General features: G+C 47.6%; 1 protein-coding gene across 1 annotated transcript in view; it reads right to left on the bottom strand.

Annotated features, from left to right (window-relative positions):
* Window positions 1-16,130, bottom strand: part of LOC119465215 (disintegrin and metalloproteinase domain-containing protein 7) — a 65,541-nt gene extending 49,411 nt beyond the window's left edge. The window contains exons 1-3 of the mRNA XM_037726009.2: window positions 16,063-16,130; window positions 11,380-11,531; window positions 5,653-5,724 (exon numbers count right to left, since the gene is read on the bottom strand). Of these exons, the coding sequence (XP_037581937.1) occupies window positions 5,653-5,703 (51 nt within the window). The 5' untranslated portion in view covers window positions 5,704-5,724; window positions 11,380-11,531; window positions 16,063-16,130. The remainder of the gene's footprint in view (window positions 1-5,652; window positions 5,725-11,379; window positions 11,532-16,062) is intronic.
* Window positions 16,131-16,448: the final 318 nt, after the last annotated feature.

Here is a 16,448-nt window from a genome sequence, read left to right as displayed (position 1 = left end):
GTGGACACAAAGGAAATAGGGAGGGAGAACGCTCACAACTGCCACCGAGAATGGCACAGCGCCTGCCTACACTTTCAGGAGGAGGGAATAGATGAAATGAAAATAGGAAGAGAGAGCAGAGGAAATAAAGAGATGGCGGAGACAGAGACAGAACAATACAAAAACACAAATAATGTCTCTAAACGGGATGCCAAGTCAGTATCCTTCAGACATGTTAGCAGGGCTGGTTGGGCCTGGTCACGTCGAGCAGCGCACCCCCTTGGACACCGGCAATCGTGAAGGGTCATACATTGCAGTCCAATGAGTCTATATTCCTTAATTAGCAATGCGCGCTGCGCAACTAATGCGGGACAATCTAAAACGAGATGTTCAAGTGTCTCACAGGAGCCACGAAATCTACACGACGGGCTGTCCACACGTCCTTGTCAGTATAGGTATTCGCGCACCAACACAGATCCAACCCTTAACTTGTATAACAGGGTTCTAGCTTCACGAAGGGGGCAAGCCTCGACCACGGACACGGGAGGGAACGATCCGTTTGCAACACCCTGGTCTGGGTGCTGCTTTAGGCGGTGTCGGCGTATCAGAAGACGAGCGTTTTCAAACATACAGGAAATGCTAGGCAGTCACATTCCTGGTGGGCACAACTTGAAGCTAGGCGATCAGCCTCTTCATTTCCAGCGATGCCCACGTGCGAAGGTGTCCACTGGGCAATGAGGGACATTCCACGTGAAGTAATTTTGCCGACATAATCTAGGGTACTGCAAAAATTGGGCTATCGGTATCTTGTCTCAGTCTGCTGAGGGCAGCACGGGAAACTGTGAGAATGACGACCTTCAATACGTTTAATTCTTCGTGTACGTACTTCAGAGCAGCATCAATCGCTGCCAGTTCTGCAGTTGTTGATGAGGTTGGATGAAGTATTCTAAACACCCGTCTGATGTCAGTTCGAAGGGCGGAAGAAAGCCGCAGAAGCACCTTGCGTGCAGATGCGTCCGTGAATACTTTAATATAATCTCCAAGTTCTTCAAATACGTGGGACTGAGCCAACTGAAATAGTGCCGAAACAGTCTGGCTAGACTTTTTGTGTATTTCGGGAATCGACAGATAAACGGGGAAGGAACATCTGTTGCGCTTTTTCGGAGTTGTGAATGAAGTCGTGTCTTCTGAACTGAGAGTAACGTCAGCAAACAATGCATATATATATATATATATATATATATATATATATATATATTGTAAAGGAAAGAACAGGAGACAGAGACACAGCACCCGTTCACTGGGCCGGCTGTTCTATTAATTTCCTCTTCTTTTTCCCCTTTTGTCCCGTGTTACCGAGCTTGTGCTTACAGTTTATTACACTCGGCCACACTGCATTTTTGAAACTCAGTGCACAGCCACATCAGATTTGTCGGTGGACCCTCTTCTTGAGACGAGCCACGTGGACGGCAAAATTGTTCTTTCTTCTCCTGTCCAAGGTTCCTTGTTGATCCAGAGTGCGAACACGCCAAGTGTTCTTCCCCAGGCGTTCTGTGATCACAAAGGGACCCTCAAATTTCGCGCAAAGTTTCTTGCCCGGTGGTCGACTACCTCGTTGGACCCACACCTCATCTCCTATCTGTTACTGCGGCGCGGGACGATGGTGACGGTCGTAATGACGCTTTTGAACGTCTTGGGCTCTCGCGGCACTCTTGCGAGTTTCTTCTCGAATATTGCGGCATAATGTCTGTCGCGCGACGGGGCGTCCAAATCTGATCGGGGTATCCAAATTGAGCGCGTTAAGGCGGGGTAGCTGGCCATAGACTATTTCGTACGGCGATGTCCCAGCTGAGTTCTGTAGTGAAGTGTTCATTGGGTAAGCAGCAGCCTGGAGATGTTCGTCCCAATCTGCTTCTCCCGGCTAACTATTTCTGCAGTAGGGAGCCAAAAGTGCTTGAATTGTCTGATTAGCTCTCTCCGTCAGGCCGTTTGCTTGCGGATGGTACGCTGAGGCATAGTGGTGCTCAACTCTTGCATGGCGTAGGTAGGCACGGAGTTCGGAGCTGCGGAAGGTGGGTGCCCGATCGGATATTAGTTTGTTCGGAAGACCATGCCTCAGTTCAAATCGGTCTCTCAAAAATCTTGTCACGTAGCTGGGTGCCAGAGAAGCCACGGCGGCCACCTCCAGAAATTTGGATAGATGGTCAACAGCAATGAGGATGTAGCGATTGCCAGCCGCTGTCGTTGGTAGGGGGCCAACATGGTCGATGCCAACTGTGTGAAATATGGTATCAGGAGGTGGAATGTTTGTGAGTAGCCCAGACTGGCACCCTGGAAGCCGCTTGTGTCGTTGGCATATTTCGCAGCTAGCGACGTAATCACGAACACTCTTACTTATTTTGGGCCACCAGAAGCGCTCCTGTACTTTTTTAGTGTCGCTTGCTGACCTATGTGTCCGCCTTCAGGTGTATCGTGGATGGCGTGAATAATACCAGGCCGCAACGAAGCAGGGATGACTAGAAGGTGTTCTTCAACTTGCCACTTATTCTTCCATAGACGACGATAGAGAGTTGCGTCACGCACGACAAATTTCTTGCTGTTCTGTGCGTCCGCAAGTGAAGCTATGATAGCCGCCACGTCAGTGTCTTGGCGTTGGGCCTCGGTGAACGGGTGCTGTGTCTCTGTCGCCTGTTCTTTCCTTTACAATGGCGCAGTCGGCTAATACTGAGACTTCGGAAGATCTGGCCCGGAGCATCGCAAGCGGACGGACACTACCGGGACCGCATTCGCCGCCGCAAGTATTCGGCACATCATCTGGAGACGGCGTCCAGGCCTCCTCAGTGGCTCTCGCGGACGACTGCACTAGTGAGCTCAACCAAGCCCTCTCCGCTGTCTCAAAACGACTTCAGACAATGACCGACGCGTTTGCTTCAGTCGTCGGACAAAGCACGCTTTCACTGCAAGCACTGACGACTGTTCCGGATTTCTATGTTTTCCAAGAGGACCCTGTAACTTGGGTGCGTACCATAGAGTCTGTCGCTAATCGTTACGCGTTGACAGACGCCGTGAAGAGGTCCATGGCAGAAGGTCGTCTCCGAGGTGCAGCTCAGGCTTGGAATTTGCTTGAAGGACGAGCCTATCCAACTTTGTCCAGCTGGACCGCGGCGCTGCTCTCTGCTTTCGAGAACTTGCCAAGCGCCTATGAGACTCGCTTTATGCAGATGCGGTCACGCCAGCAAGCTCCAGATGAAGACATAGCCGAGTACATTTACGAGAAGTTGTGGCTCCTTAGCACCTGCAACCTTACCTGGGCTTCCCCAGCGGCCAAGCAGTATGTCATAGATGGCATCCACGACTCCACGCATGCTGTCGTCCTGTCCGTGTATGCGTTAGACACAGCACCCGTTCACTGGGCCGGCTGTTCTATTAACTTCCTCTTCTTTTTCCCCTTTTGTCCCGTGTTACCGACCTTGTGCTTCCACTTTATTACAATATATATATATATATATATATATATATGGGGTCCCAGCTATCATGCAGCACGATTAAAAAAAGAACGGCGTTACGCGAAGCCAACCTAGTGCGTATTGTTTCCAGTACAGTGGAGTAGCCGCCGGTAGTTTTCTCGTTACTGAGATTTAATTAGGTAATTGTAATTAATTATTTAACTCGAGAAGTACTGCCCTAATTATCAAAGTGTCAATGAGAAAGTTGTAGAGCGACATGAAAGACTACCGATACTTCTTTACTTCTCTCGCGTTCTGTCTTTCGCTCTGTCTCGTGACTGGCGCGCGCTCCTCATTGGTTCTCCCTCTCCTTGGCTCCGCCCCCAGCAACTGCGCCTCCGCTGTTCTCTCATCAACACTCGGCACGGTTCAACCTCGGCCTTAAACAGCTCCGCTGTTAAAAGGACCAGACTGTAGCGAGTGCACAAGCACAAGTCAGTGAGCCTGTGTCTGTGCTCGCGCCTGTCTGGTCCTTCGGTTGTTTTTGCACATGTCCTGGACTATCCTCACTGCGAAGAATCTGCCTTGCTGGGCTGCAAAGCTCAATAGTCACACTCAATGACTGGATCCGTCCAAGAGGGACCCCTCAACACCTACATATGAGAGCTTGCTCATCTACCTTATAAGAAGCGAAACCACTAACCTAATCTAGGCACCTCACCGGAAAAACCCCTGAGGTTGCCTTTTAATACATGTACATTGTTTAAAATTATTAAACGTCTTTCTCTCTCTCTCTCTCTCATCAACTATATATATATTATTTTTTTAATATACGGCAGGCCCTTGACGGCCCGTGCAGGAGTGGTACAGGAATGTAATGTTTAAAAGCCCACACCCCAATTTCCCTTTATTCACTAGCAGAAGACTATATTTCCTCTTCTTTATGTATTGGAATACTTCAATTGATGTCGACTGTTTTGTCTGGATCTTGTGTCACTAATACAGCTGGGGGATAATCCGAGAGGAAAAACGCATTGCTGACTTTGACCATTTATTTTGTGCATGCAGTCATTGTGCGTTTGTTGAGCTGTTTGCCTTCCAAATAGTATCTTGTCTACACTGTCACTCTTACCATTTTATGAAACGAGCGATATCCCTTGTGATATACGTGTCACGGTCGACAACAAATTTCAGTCACCCTTGAAGGTGCTTAGAAAAATCTTTGCTGTTAAGAAAATCTTGATTTTAGCGCGAGGGCGATTGATGGTCTAGTTCTTAAGAACATTGAAGGTTTTGTGTGGCACAAGACAAAGTTGTGGCATTGTTTTATCTATTGAAAGCGTAATCAACTTATAGGAAGGTGACGCGTGCGGAAGGTTGACTAAATAATTCTAGTCAGATAATTATGTACCGTGAGCAGTACGGGAGAATTACGAAGTTCCCCGAAACAGTGTGGTTACGAATGTCGTCTCATGTTGTGCATCTTTACCTCGGTGCTATCACGTGATTCGGGGTTCTCGGTGTTATTACAAGCTTGAGGACCGTACTATGCAGTCTACGTTTATGGCACTATCTACGCGTACAGTCCCAAGTCAATTATACTTTGCTGGCCTTAAAACCACTTACTGTTCTTCCAGTATTCCAGTCAGTTCAACTGGCTGTAACCGCTGCGACTTTGTTGGCGCTAAGGAGAGCACCACTCACCACAGCCCGTCTCCCTTGGCGGTAAAGTTGCTGACTGCTGATGAGCCTGCACTGAGGCGCACCGACCACATATTTCTTGCTGGTACGCGTGGTAAGTTTCTCAATGGTGCGACATGCGACGTCCAGAAAAGGGCGATGTCTTTCGACTGCCTGCAAGGACTACACCTGTTACGGCCTTAACAAGCTGGGTTTTGTTTTTGCCTAAAGTTAGGCCAGCGTACGAAACCCGGGACAAGTGCTTAAGGAGACAGCCCGACGTGATCGCTTCGCTTGTCCACACTGTTGTTTAGCCACAGTAAGTCCCAACCAGCACATATGTACCGTTTGCCTACTTTTCAGAAGTCCAGGAATACGCTCAAGAAACTCGCGCACGATGCTGATTCCAATTATGAATGGTTTCAGCATATCGCGCTCTGCTTGTACTTGTGACAGGAGAGGAAATATGGTAAAATTGCTGAGCAGAACACAGGCTCTCACTCTACCTATGATTTTTACGCCAACAAAGATTGATTGCAACCCTTACCTTGCTACGTGTGATACCGACGAGTATAAAGCTTATCTGTGGATTTCTCATGTCCAGGTATCTTAGGTTCACCTGGAAGAAAGCATTATGTACTCAATAGCGATAGGTATAACCAAGCAGTCATTCTTTACACATATCTGAAGCTTAGTCAACATTGTCTTAAGCAAATCGTGCTCTTCTTTCTGGGGTTTTACGTGCGAAAAACAGTTATGATTATGAGGCACGCCGTAGTGGAGGGCTCCGGATTAATTTTGGCCATCTGGGGTTCTTTAACGTGCACTACAACGCAAGCACACGGGCGTTCTTGCATTTCGCCTCCATCGAAATGCGGCCGCCGCGGCCGGGATTTGATCCCGCGATGTCGTGCTCAGCAGCGCAACGCCTTAGCTGACTGAGTCACCGCGGCGGGTCAAGCAAATCGTGCTTGTAATATCTGGGCAATGCGTAACCTATCTACAGGAGGCAACTATCACGACTTCATAGCTCAGCATTCGTATATGACACTGTTAAAGTGAGACGTGCTATTTTAATTTTAGTTAATAGCGTGATTGATGGTAGCGGGAGGCGTGCAGAAATTGAGCCGTTTTATGTCAAAGGAAATAGAGCCTTGCAGGAAGCTATCAACGCAGTACAGGAACATCTCGCAGCCACCGGGCTCATATGCTCACCAAAGAAATCAGAATTATTACTATATCGACCCACATTCAAGGGGACACCACCCAAGGGCTACGCCAGAGAGAGGGAGTATGAAGAAATCATGCTCAACATGAGCAACCGAGGCACTATCCCCATTCGAGTCCTCGGCATGCTGATTGAAAAAAAACGGGGTTAACGGACAGAGCGTTAAAAGACTTATGCATAAGACAACAAACGCAGTCAAACTCAAGCGAGTGGCTCACAAGAGGAGTAGCATGAGGGAAGACAGCCTCATCAGCCTGGTGCACTCCTTCGTCATGTGTCGCATTGCATACGTGGCCGCTATGCACAACTGGTACAGATACGAGAGGAATAAGATCGATATAATCATCTGTAGGGTATGCAAGATTGCACTCAGACTGCCCGACGCCACCAGCACCGAGGAACTACTACAGCGTTGGTTACACAATACCCTAAATGAGGTGGGAGAAGCACAGAGAATCCGACACCTTGAAAGGCTCGCCACCACTAGCACAGGAAGAGACATTTTGCAAACGCTAAGCATCACGTACCATCGTCAACACGGCGATGAAGTCGATGTAGAGATACGAGACAAGATCCAAGTAGCCCCGATACCAAGGAACATGCATCCACCTTACAACCAGGGACGCAGAAAGGCCAGGGCCATAACACTGTTGCGGAAATATCACAACGACAAACAGGCAAGATTCACAGACGCAGCTGGCTACCCGGATGGCCGATGATTCGCAGCGGCAGTCGTCAACACCGACGGCAAAGCCCCGCACACAGCCAGTATCAAGACCAAACAACCAGGAACGGCCAAGGAAGTGGTCATTTCCCTTGCTATGCCTGACATAGAAACCCAAGTTATCCTGAGCGACTCGCGTACAGCAGTCAGAAATTACGCCAAGGAAAGAATTTCGCCGGAAGCTTTCCGGATTCTCCAAAGCACAACTCAAACTCGGGAAACCCCGATCACCGTGATCTAGTTCCCCGCCCACATGGGCGCAGTCTGTCCTAAACTTACCAACCTTAACCTGACAGCACACTCCGCTTCGCGAGACATAATTTACCGTTACGGAACAGCCCTCGCGGTTGACGCAGACAAGTACAGACTAATGAGCTACAATGAAATAACTAAGGCTTTCTATCTGGCGTGACGGAGTTTCACTCCGCCTAACAGCAAGTTATGCGGAGCCCAAGCTACCGCCTAGTGGCACGTACAGACTGACGCTTATCTAAACACGCTAGCGTATCATAGATTCTGCCCTGAGATCTACCACGACAGCACCTGCTAGGTTTGCGGTATAGAACCTGCTACACTAAAACACGTGCTCTGGGAAGGTGGGCCGATGCCCTGCACAGCTCCACGCTCGCTGACCAAATCTGGGCCATCCAGTAGGCGTGCGAAGCGGCGACTAGGCAAGGCCTGGACGTCTCGACGTGGGAGACCTGAGCCCGGGTCATCAATATGCAGGACATTCAATAAAAGTTTAATTGCGATAGCAATTATATGGACATTCAAAGCGGATTTCTGCCGTTGCCGTGAGGTTCCGTATGACGCCAACGGCGATGAAATTGTCGCCGCGCGCCGTATGCTGTATGTGAGAGTGAAAGCTCGTGAGGGACGCGCGCTTTCGTGGGGAGCGAACGCACGGCGGAGAGCAAACGCGCGTTCTGCGCCGTGCTCCCTGAATGGCTGTAGAATTAAGCGTCCCTTTCCTCCTTTACAATCACCATATATCGCCAGAGCAACGGAACACTGTGCCCATAAAACGCTCAAAGATAGGAGGGGCATTACACCCAACCAAACGGCATAACGCGTAATAAACTTCAACAGGCTACCTGGGTTTAAAAATGCTGTTTTCTCGTTCTCGACAGAAGGTATAGGAATTCGCAAATATAGAGGTCTGATATTCACCGAGGTTGGTAATCATCAAATTTGCTAATCCAGATCTGAGGTCCACGGAAGAAAAATACAAAGCCGACGGTAGCGAATAGATGAAAGTGGGTATACTTACTTTTTTTTTTTTTTGCTAGGACTGAGCAGCCGATAATCTACGCAGAACCTCCACGAACCGCTTCTCCGCATACCAAGAGTAACAAGTGCACTCAAGGGCTAAGTTACTTTTGCCTGACCGTTTTTGTTACCATTTCTTTGATCTGTTCAGCAATAATTAGCGGCTGGCGAGACTCGTAAGAACTCTGTCAGATCTAGTGGCGGGATCCAGTATTAATCATATCGCGAAGGTGGTCCCGGTACATGTCGGGCGTTCAAGGAGAAGTGAAAGACGAGTCCATGCTTGCAGAGGATGCGAACTAAGGATTGTCGCTTCTCTGATGACAGAGACTTCTTCACCATGCTCAGTAATACAGCATCACCAGATCAGGCAAGGGCGCAGCTATTACAGGTACATATCGTCAGTTAGGATCACCATGGCACTGCTAGCTACTGGCTCAAATTTGACCAGTCGCATCCCAGTGGGCAGAACAACAAGCACAAAAGAACATTTCAGCGCCCATAATGTGGATATCCTAATATGCACAGCAAGGACAGGAGCGCAAGTAAATTTTTCTTCGCATATTTAAGAGGGATCGATCCAATTAGAACGACACAGTGGGTATATCGACGGCGACACGGGCATCAACATGCACTGGTGTTATGAACTGCGCTGACAAACCTATGGTATTCGTGACAGCGACAGTTTCGTAGCAGCGCCCAAACGCTTTCGCAAAAGCAGATAATACCTAATTACTGCGCATGTCCATGGTGGTACCACATTCTTATAAACAGTCCATCCCCAGGATCATATCGTGTATGTGGTTGGCAGGAACTGAAAATTCTGCCTTCAACAATTTACCATCCGAAGTAGTTCCAACAGTATAATTTTACCCACAGGGCACAGTGATTGTCTTTTCACTGCATGAAACTTAGCGCAGTTACCCCAACAAAATATTACTTTTTCACTGACTTGAAAGCGTTACTTCGAAAACGCTGCCCCGGTGTTGACAAGATAATCTGGAAACTCTACCTATAACATGACGGGCCTAATTCTGTATAAACTTGTGTGTATACAACGAACGGCGTCCACCGACGTCAGTTCCATCAGACTGGCCAGGTAGTTTCCCGGCGAAGATGTAGCTCGGTGGCGGCTTGGTGGCTGATATCAGCGTTGGCGTCAGGTTGGTGACGTCTAGCTCCGCAAGAAATTTTCATGGTAAGTGTCATGAGGCCACCGATAAAACTCGCACCAATTTGTGTCACAAAGCAAAACCGGCGGTTGCTCTCACTGGAATAGTTGGGTGCGGCGGCGCTCATAGCACAAGCCAGCTGTGCTTACTTTCTAGAGCATTGCTCTATCACTTTAGTTTGACTTTTTATTTGACTTTAGTGTCCCTTTAAGTCGTCAGAGTCTTCCACGTTAGTGGATGTAGACGGACGAATGTAGACGAATTTTGCTGTTGTGCGTGGCGCGTTGAGCTCGCAAGAGGAGCGCGAAGTCAGCTTTCTCTCAAACGCTTACTTTTCAACAGAAGTCTGGTCCTCACTCTTTTCTGGACGCTTTATTTCGTAATGAAGCGGATTCCTATACGCGGCCGCTATTGGCCAATAGCTGATGTCAATCAAGCAGGGTGTTCGTATCAGTGCGCTTTTCCCCGCTATTACTGCCTATATTTAGTCACGAAGTTTAATAAACAGGCCGAAGTAAGCGTAAATGTGCTTTCCAAATTCGATAATAATTACGTATTTGCTGAAAAATAACGACTATCGTCAGCTTACGCTCTGCCGCGGCCGCCCGCGTAGGAGTTAAAATTTGGCCAACCTGCTTCTCGCTGTCCCAGTCTTAGGATCTCACCCATTTTGACAAGTTTGGAACGCTCAACTAGCCTCGATCCACGCGAAACTAAGTTCAGAGCATGCTCACGCTTTCCAGCGCACACTCACTCTTGGCCGCTTCGGGTAGGCGCCATGGCAGACTAATCGATAGCGCTTCAAAAATGCGCGAGTTGGATGTGGCTACAATCCATCGGTTCAGGTCCGCACCCCGTAGCACGGTCTGAAGCCCTGTCGTGCACAAAGCATACGCTGCGCATACGCGCTACAGTTGCATGTCGCTGCGGTCTGTTATACAGGGTGTTTCAGCGAACACTTTCAAAATTTATTTAAGGTTGCCTGTGGCAGATAGGCCAATTCTAGTTATTGAGCTGGTCTACTCGAGGAGGGGGACATTACTTGCACAAATTATTGAAATGCATAATCGACTAATTAACTAAATTCACTAATTAAGTTCTAACTAATTACCTGATGGCCCATATTGCAATTTACAAATTGTAGCCGGGGAGTTCGCAAGGCGGATCCACTTAATTGGAGCGAATTCTCGGGATGACACCAGTTTCGAGATATTAATTCCCGAACTTTGCGGAGAAATGCATTGGCGTTTCAGTTAATTTTGTGCTTCAATGCATAAAGCGACGTTTTGTTAAGAAATTAACTGGAACGCCAATGCATTTCTCCGCAAAGTTCGGCAATTAATATCTCGAACCTGGTGTCATCCCGAGAATTCGTTCCAAGTGGATCCGCCTTGCGAACTCAACGGCTACAATTTGTAAATTGCAATATGGGTCATCAGGCAATTAGTTAAAAACTTAATTAGTGAATTTTTGTTAATTAGTCGATTATGCATTTCAATATTTTGTGCAAGTAATGTCCGCCTCTTCGAGTAGACCAGCCCATGAACTAGAATTGTGCTATCTGTCACAGGCAACCTTTAAGGATTTTTGAAAGTGTTCGCTGAAACACCCTGTATAGTGTAGATACCGCGGCCGCCGAGGGGTGGCGCGACGAGTCCACCGGCTGAGCGCACTGGGGCTCGCTGAGGACAACCGCGTTTGGCTAACTGTTTGGTGCGTAGTAGGCGCCAAAATCGCACGTAGTGCCGTCTACGTTAACATCCAAAATCAAATTTGAACTGCGCGCCTTATTCTGAGTTTAATTCTGACTGAATGACCTTATTCTTAGTTTAAAACTCAGAATAAGGTCATTCTTAAGAAGTTAAGAAACGTACTTACCGCATTTGTCAGGACTGCCAAATAAGCAATTAGTTCATCATTTGTTCTAAACACCTTTTGGTGCACCGAGTCCGAAATAACGTGAAGCTCCACAGTAAATTTTTCTCCGTTCGATGGTCGTTGTTGTTGCTGACCTTTCGTAGAACGAGGCGCTAAAATTGAGAGCAGAGTGAACGTATCATTATTGGCGTTCCTTATGTCGTTGAAGCTAGTTACAATTATCCACGAATTATTACAGTGTGTGGTATAGTGAGAGTGGTAATGGTGGCTGATATTTCTGCTTTAAAACATTATCAGCGTTGCACTCAGATATTGCATTTGTGGTCACCGACTCCTCGATACGTTTCGATACTCCCACTTATTGGCGTAGCATGGGGGTTCGAACAACTCCCCGCCCCCGTAAAACATTTTTTTTTTTGACGAACCCTACCTCCCTCCACCGCTTTCCCAGGGACCAGAAGCTTTCAGAAAGTGGGCGCAGAAAAAGCGACATGAATGGAAAGCTTGTATGTTGAAGCAAGGCGAGAGCTAGCGGCGGTCCGATAGGGGGAGGGGGGATCACGGGGGCGATAGGATTAAAATTTTAATAAAGTTAGGATTAAAATTTAGCGTTAAAAAAATCAGGTTTTATGGTATTCAATGAAAACAGTGAACAGAGAGTGTTGATTCAGGGCCAGGAAATACCTCGGGTAAAAGAATACAAATACCTTGGTATATGGATAAACGAAGGCGATAAATATCTGGAGACATAGGAGAAAACAACAGCAAAAGGGAAGACAAATGCGGCCATAATGAAACACAGGGCGCTATGGGGATACAATAGGTACGAGGTTCTCCGGGGTATGTGCAACGGTGTAATGGTTCCAGGGCTTACATTTGGAAATGCGGTTGTTTGCTTGAAGTCTGGAGTACAATCAGGACTCGATGGCAACCAAAGGTCAGTGGGACGCCTCGCGTTTGGCGCCCACGGGAAGACTACTAATGAAGCTGTGCAGGGTGATATGGGCTGGACAAATTTTGAAGCAAGGGAGGCAAAGAGTAAAATTGATTTTGAAGAACGACTGAGGAAATTGGAAGAAAGTAGATGGGGTGCAAGTGTATTCAGGTATCTGTACAGGCACAACATTCACTCACAGTGGAGGAAAAGAACTAGGAAGCTTACCAGCAAATATGCGACTGGTATGGCCAGCAACAAGGCAACAAAGAACGTCAAACGCAAAGTGAGAGAGGCTGAGACAAGGTTATGGGTGGCGGCAATGGAAAATAAACCTGGTATGACTAACTACGTCAAAGGAAAAAACAAACTCAAAGGGAAGCCCCTTACTTTTCGAAGCGAGATCAGGATGCCTTAGAACGCGCAGTTATAAAGCGAAGTACACCAAGGATGGAGCCGCATGTGCTGGCTGTGGTAAAGCTAGAGAAACGGTGGAACATGTTTTATTGGAATGTGAAGAAATCTACCCAGCTGCAAGTCTAGCCTCCTCTGACCTCCTTGAAGGCCTTGGGTTCAGGGATAGCACGGGTAAAGTAAACATGTCCGCTGTAGAGATTAGTAAGAGGTGGTTGGAGGTTTGGTGGCAGAAAAGTAGGGAGACCACAAACAACGGAGACGTACAGAAACAGAGTTCCCAGTAATGGTCCAAAAAGGTTGATGCCTGGAATTCTTTGTGTGTTTCTCAAAAATAAAGGTAGGACATTAGGTAAAATAATAACAAGAGCTTGGTGGCGCAACCCACCACCCCGTTTCAGAGGTGATGCTCATAGCATCCATCCATCCATCCATCCATCCGATACCCTCTCCCAGCACCAATCATTGCGGCCCCATTCATGGCGCGTCTCTACCTCATTACGGATCGTGTCAACCATAACTGCTGAGGGGGGACCAGCGCCCAAATTCTACACACAGAAAAAGATAGGACGAGCACCTGCATGAAACTTGGGGGAATTGTTGCTCCCAACTTTCGCGTCATCGAAGAGCTTCTCATTTCTGCTACTTCACCGAATCGTTGACCACGCTGCGCGGAAGCAAAACATTCCGACAATATTGCGACGTTCTTGCCTAGGAAACGCATAATACTGATACGCAATACATAATACGCATAATACAAAATATATGAATGCTACGGGCCGCCGTGCTGTTCCACAATCCTGTGAATGTTTAAGAGTGCGACAGTGACTAACGGAAAATAATTTTAAGAAGGGGTGTGGGGCAATGGATACGCTCGAGGGGGGGGGGGGGGGGGCGCATGAACGGCGTCAAGAACGAAGTTGGCGCATAATTATGAACATAGAGAGAACGTCTCGTCACTGTCCCATCGCTCAACACCAGACAGCCGTGGCCAGTCGCCTAGCTGAGGCTCACCTATCTCCATCTGCGGACGCATGATGAAGACAGAGTCGAGGTTAACCTCCGCAAAGTGATGAAGAGGACCCTTGACCTCCTGTCACAACTTCTAACGCGAGACTTCTCGCTTTGGGAGTGGTGAACACCTTTCAGGAGCTCAAGAAAACCCACCTCATCAACCAATATACACGTCTAGCTCAAAAAAGTCGGGACGGCATTTGCTTGACCGGCTCCACTTGAAACATGACTTTCATATTCAGGAGCGGCTCCGAGTGCCCGAGCTCTGGAGATGCGCCGTCAGAGTTCGACCCCTCCCCACAAAGATGGATAGGGAAGACCATAGTGGTCGTCGCCAGGTGAGAGCGGACGCCTTGGAACGCCACTATGGCAACAAACACGGAGTCTTCTACGTGGATGTGGCCGGTCCATGTCGTGGGTGGTGGTATACGGCAGCGATCATCCACGCGGAAAAGCAAGTAGATGGGCTCACTTTCAAAGCCCCAGGCTCCACGCAAGCTGAAGAAGTAGCTATCGCCTTAGCTGCCTCTGATCCCCGATCTCAATATATCATAACCGACCTCGTTTAGATTCATCCGAGATGGATCGACAGACTCCATGTGTGCAGGAAACCAGCGGATTTCGATCCCTTGGCTGTCCATCTCACCGATCAGCTGGGCAGCCCTTTTGGTTACAAAACCTTTGGTAAAGTGTCTAATAGCCATCTTAGACTCACTGTAAATTCGCGTCCACTGATTATTCCTTAAAGCCAATGCTGTCGCTACTTGTTCCACGACTGTCGCTTTTTTAGTCATGATTGTAATAGCATCCCGAGTGAGTCTATCTGCATCTACTACTACTGCTGTAAAGGCTTTCATTCTTCCGACCCATGCAGCATCTACAAAAGCCGCATGTTCTCTGTCCTGTTCTATCTCCTGCAGGAGAGCTTTGGCCCATGCCTTTCTTCTTTCGAGGTTGTGCACCAGGGTGCATATTTCTGGGGAAAGGAGTCGTCTTAATGATCTCTCTTATGCTATTATTTAGTTCTACTGTTTCTTCCGAATTTTTGAATTCGGTTGGGTACCACCTTACCTCTTCGAGTATTGCTCTACCTGACCTTGTTTCGGAAAGCCTCTCTCTGTGGGGCAATTTGCTGAGCTTCAATTATCTCGGCTATTGTGTTGTGGAGCCATAGTTTCATTAATTTATCATCCGGTGTGCTAACCGGCAATCCCACTGTTGTTTTGACAAGCCTTTTAAGTAATCTGTTCAACTTCTTTAGCTCTGTCTGTGTCCATCTAAGCATCCCTGCGCCGGTACCAGCACCTCATTCGACACACCGAGTCTCCGGACAGACATCTGTGCAGTGTGAATGATACTATAGCTCATGCGCTGTGTAACTGCCCTCAATATGTGGAAGGGCGACAAAAATTGAGCAATGACCTTACGGGCCTCGACAGCCCACCGATATAGGAGAATGTTATTTGAGGCCTTTGGCTAGACGTTACATCGAGTTTTAGATCCATACAGGCCTTACTTGACCTTTTAAAAAGTACGGCTCTGGACTGTAGGCTTTGAGTACACCAAATTGCTTGCTATATGTACTACATCCTTGTCGTGATCATGATGATGATGATGACCTTATCATCTTCGGCGCATACTCACTCACGGGGATCGGCCAAGAGTCGGGCAGATTTTATATATGTGCTAAGTGAATAAATTTAGCAAATGTCTAATTTTGGTAAATATACTAAAGCGAATAAATTCGAAGACGATTCAGTAGACAATAAATATATAAAAGTAAGCACACTAGTACAAGAGGCAATAAGGTAATGATAAATGGAATAATATGCTTAACAATGAAATCGGTTTGATTCGAGAACGAATTTCTCTATGGCGATGCATACATTCCTGTGTGAGTGTCCAAGCACAGAAGCTCCGAAAGACAGCAGTTCCGGAGTGTTCAATGGCAGGCCGAGCTGTCGCATTGCAATTTGCAATGTTCTGTTTCTTAGGGAGGAGAAACGCCGTCATCTCTCGTCTTCGTTACCAATCATGTGCCCCTTCTCTCTTTCGTTCCCTCTTCCCCTTCCCGAAGCACAGAGTAGCTGCCTAGAGGAATGTACCTTAGGCGGACCTCTCTGCATTTCGTATCATGAATTTTTTTTCTCTCACTCTCTCTACATTTACATCAGTAATTATTAGGTCAAATCACTTCTTTAAGCCGAACTCCAGCTGTGTCATATACGGTGCATGACAATACGTAAGGGCAATGGTGTTTGCGGAAATCACCACGTATATTATATACAATGATCTAAACTTTAGGTAGGCACTATACTTACGATTCGGCCTTCTTTGGCCCCGGCGTTGGCGAAGAGCGTTTGCACGTTCGGGAATTTGTGAGAGCGTCCGCTCTGCAAAACATAAACATTTATTTGATGTGCTGCTGAGTCATGCGGAGCAGCATATTCACTCTCCCGCTTAGTATCCTAGAGAGGCAATTTAACGACTATGGTTAGACGAACAGAAAACTCGCAGCACGGTAACGAGTGTGCAACGCTAATATTGTGAAAGCATTAGCTGTGGTTCGGGCTAGGCATTTTCACTCCCCATCTCGAGCTCGTCGAATCTCTTGGGGTTCCGAATGTCCCTCTTTCTCCTTGACAATTCAGAGTGAAGGACGCTTTATAGCGTTCTGGTTTAAGCTAGTACGTTCCTCTCCGATGCT

Source organism: Dermacentor silvarum, chromosome 9 (assembly GCF_013339745.2).
Source record: "Dermacentor silvarum isolate Dsil-2018 chromosome 9, BIME_Dsil_1.4, whole genome shotgun sequence".
NCBI lineage: Eukaryota > Metazoa > Arthropoda > Arachnida > Ixodida > Ixodidae > Dermacentor > Dermacentor silvarum.
This window is presented reverse-complemented; position numbering and strand designations above follow the sequence as displayed.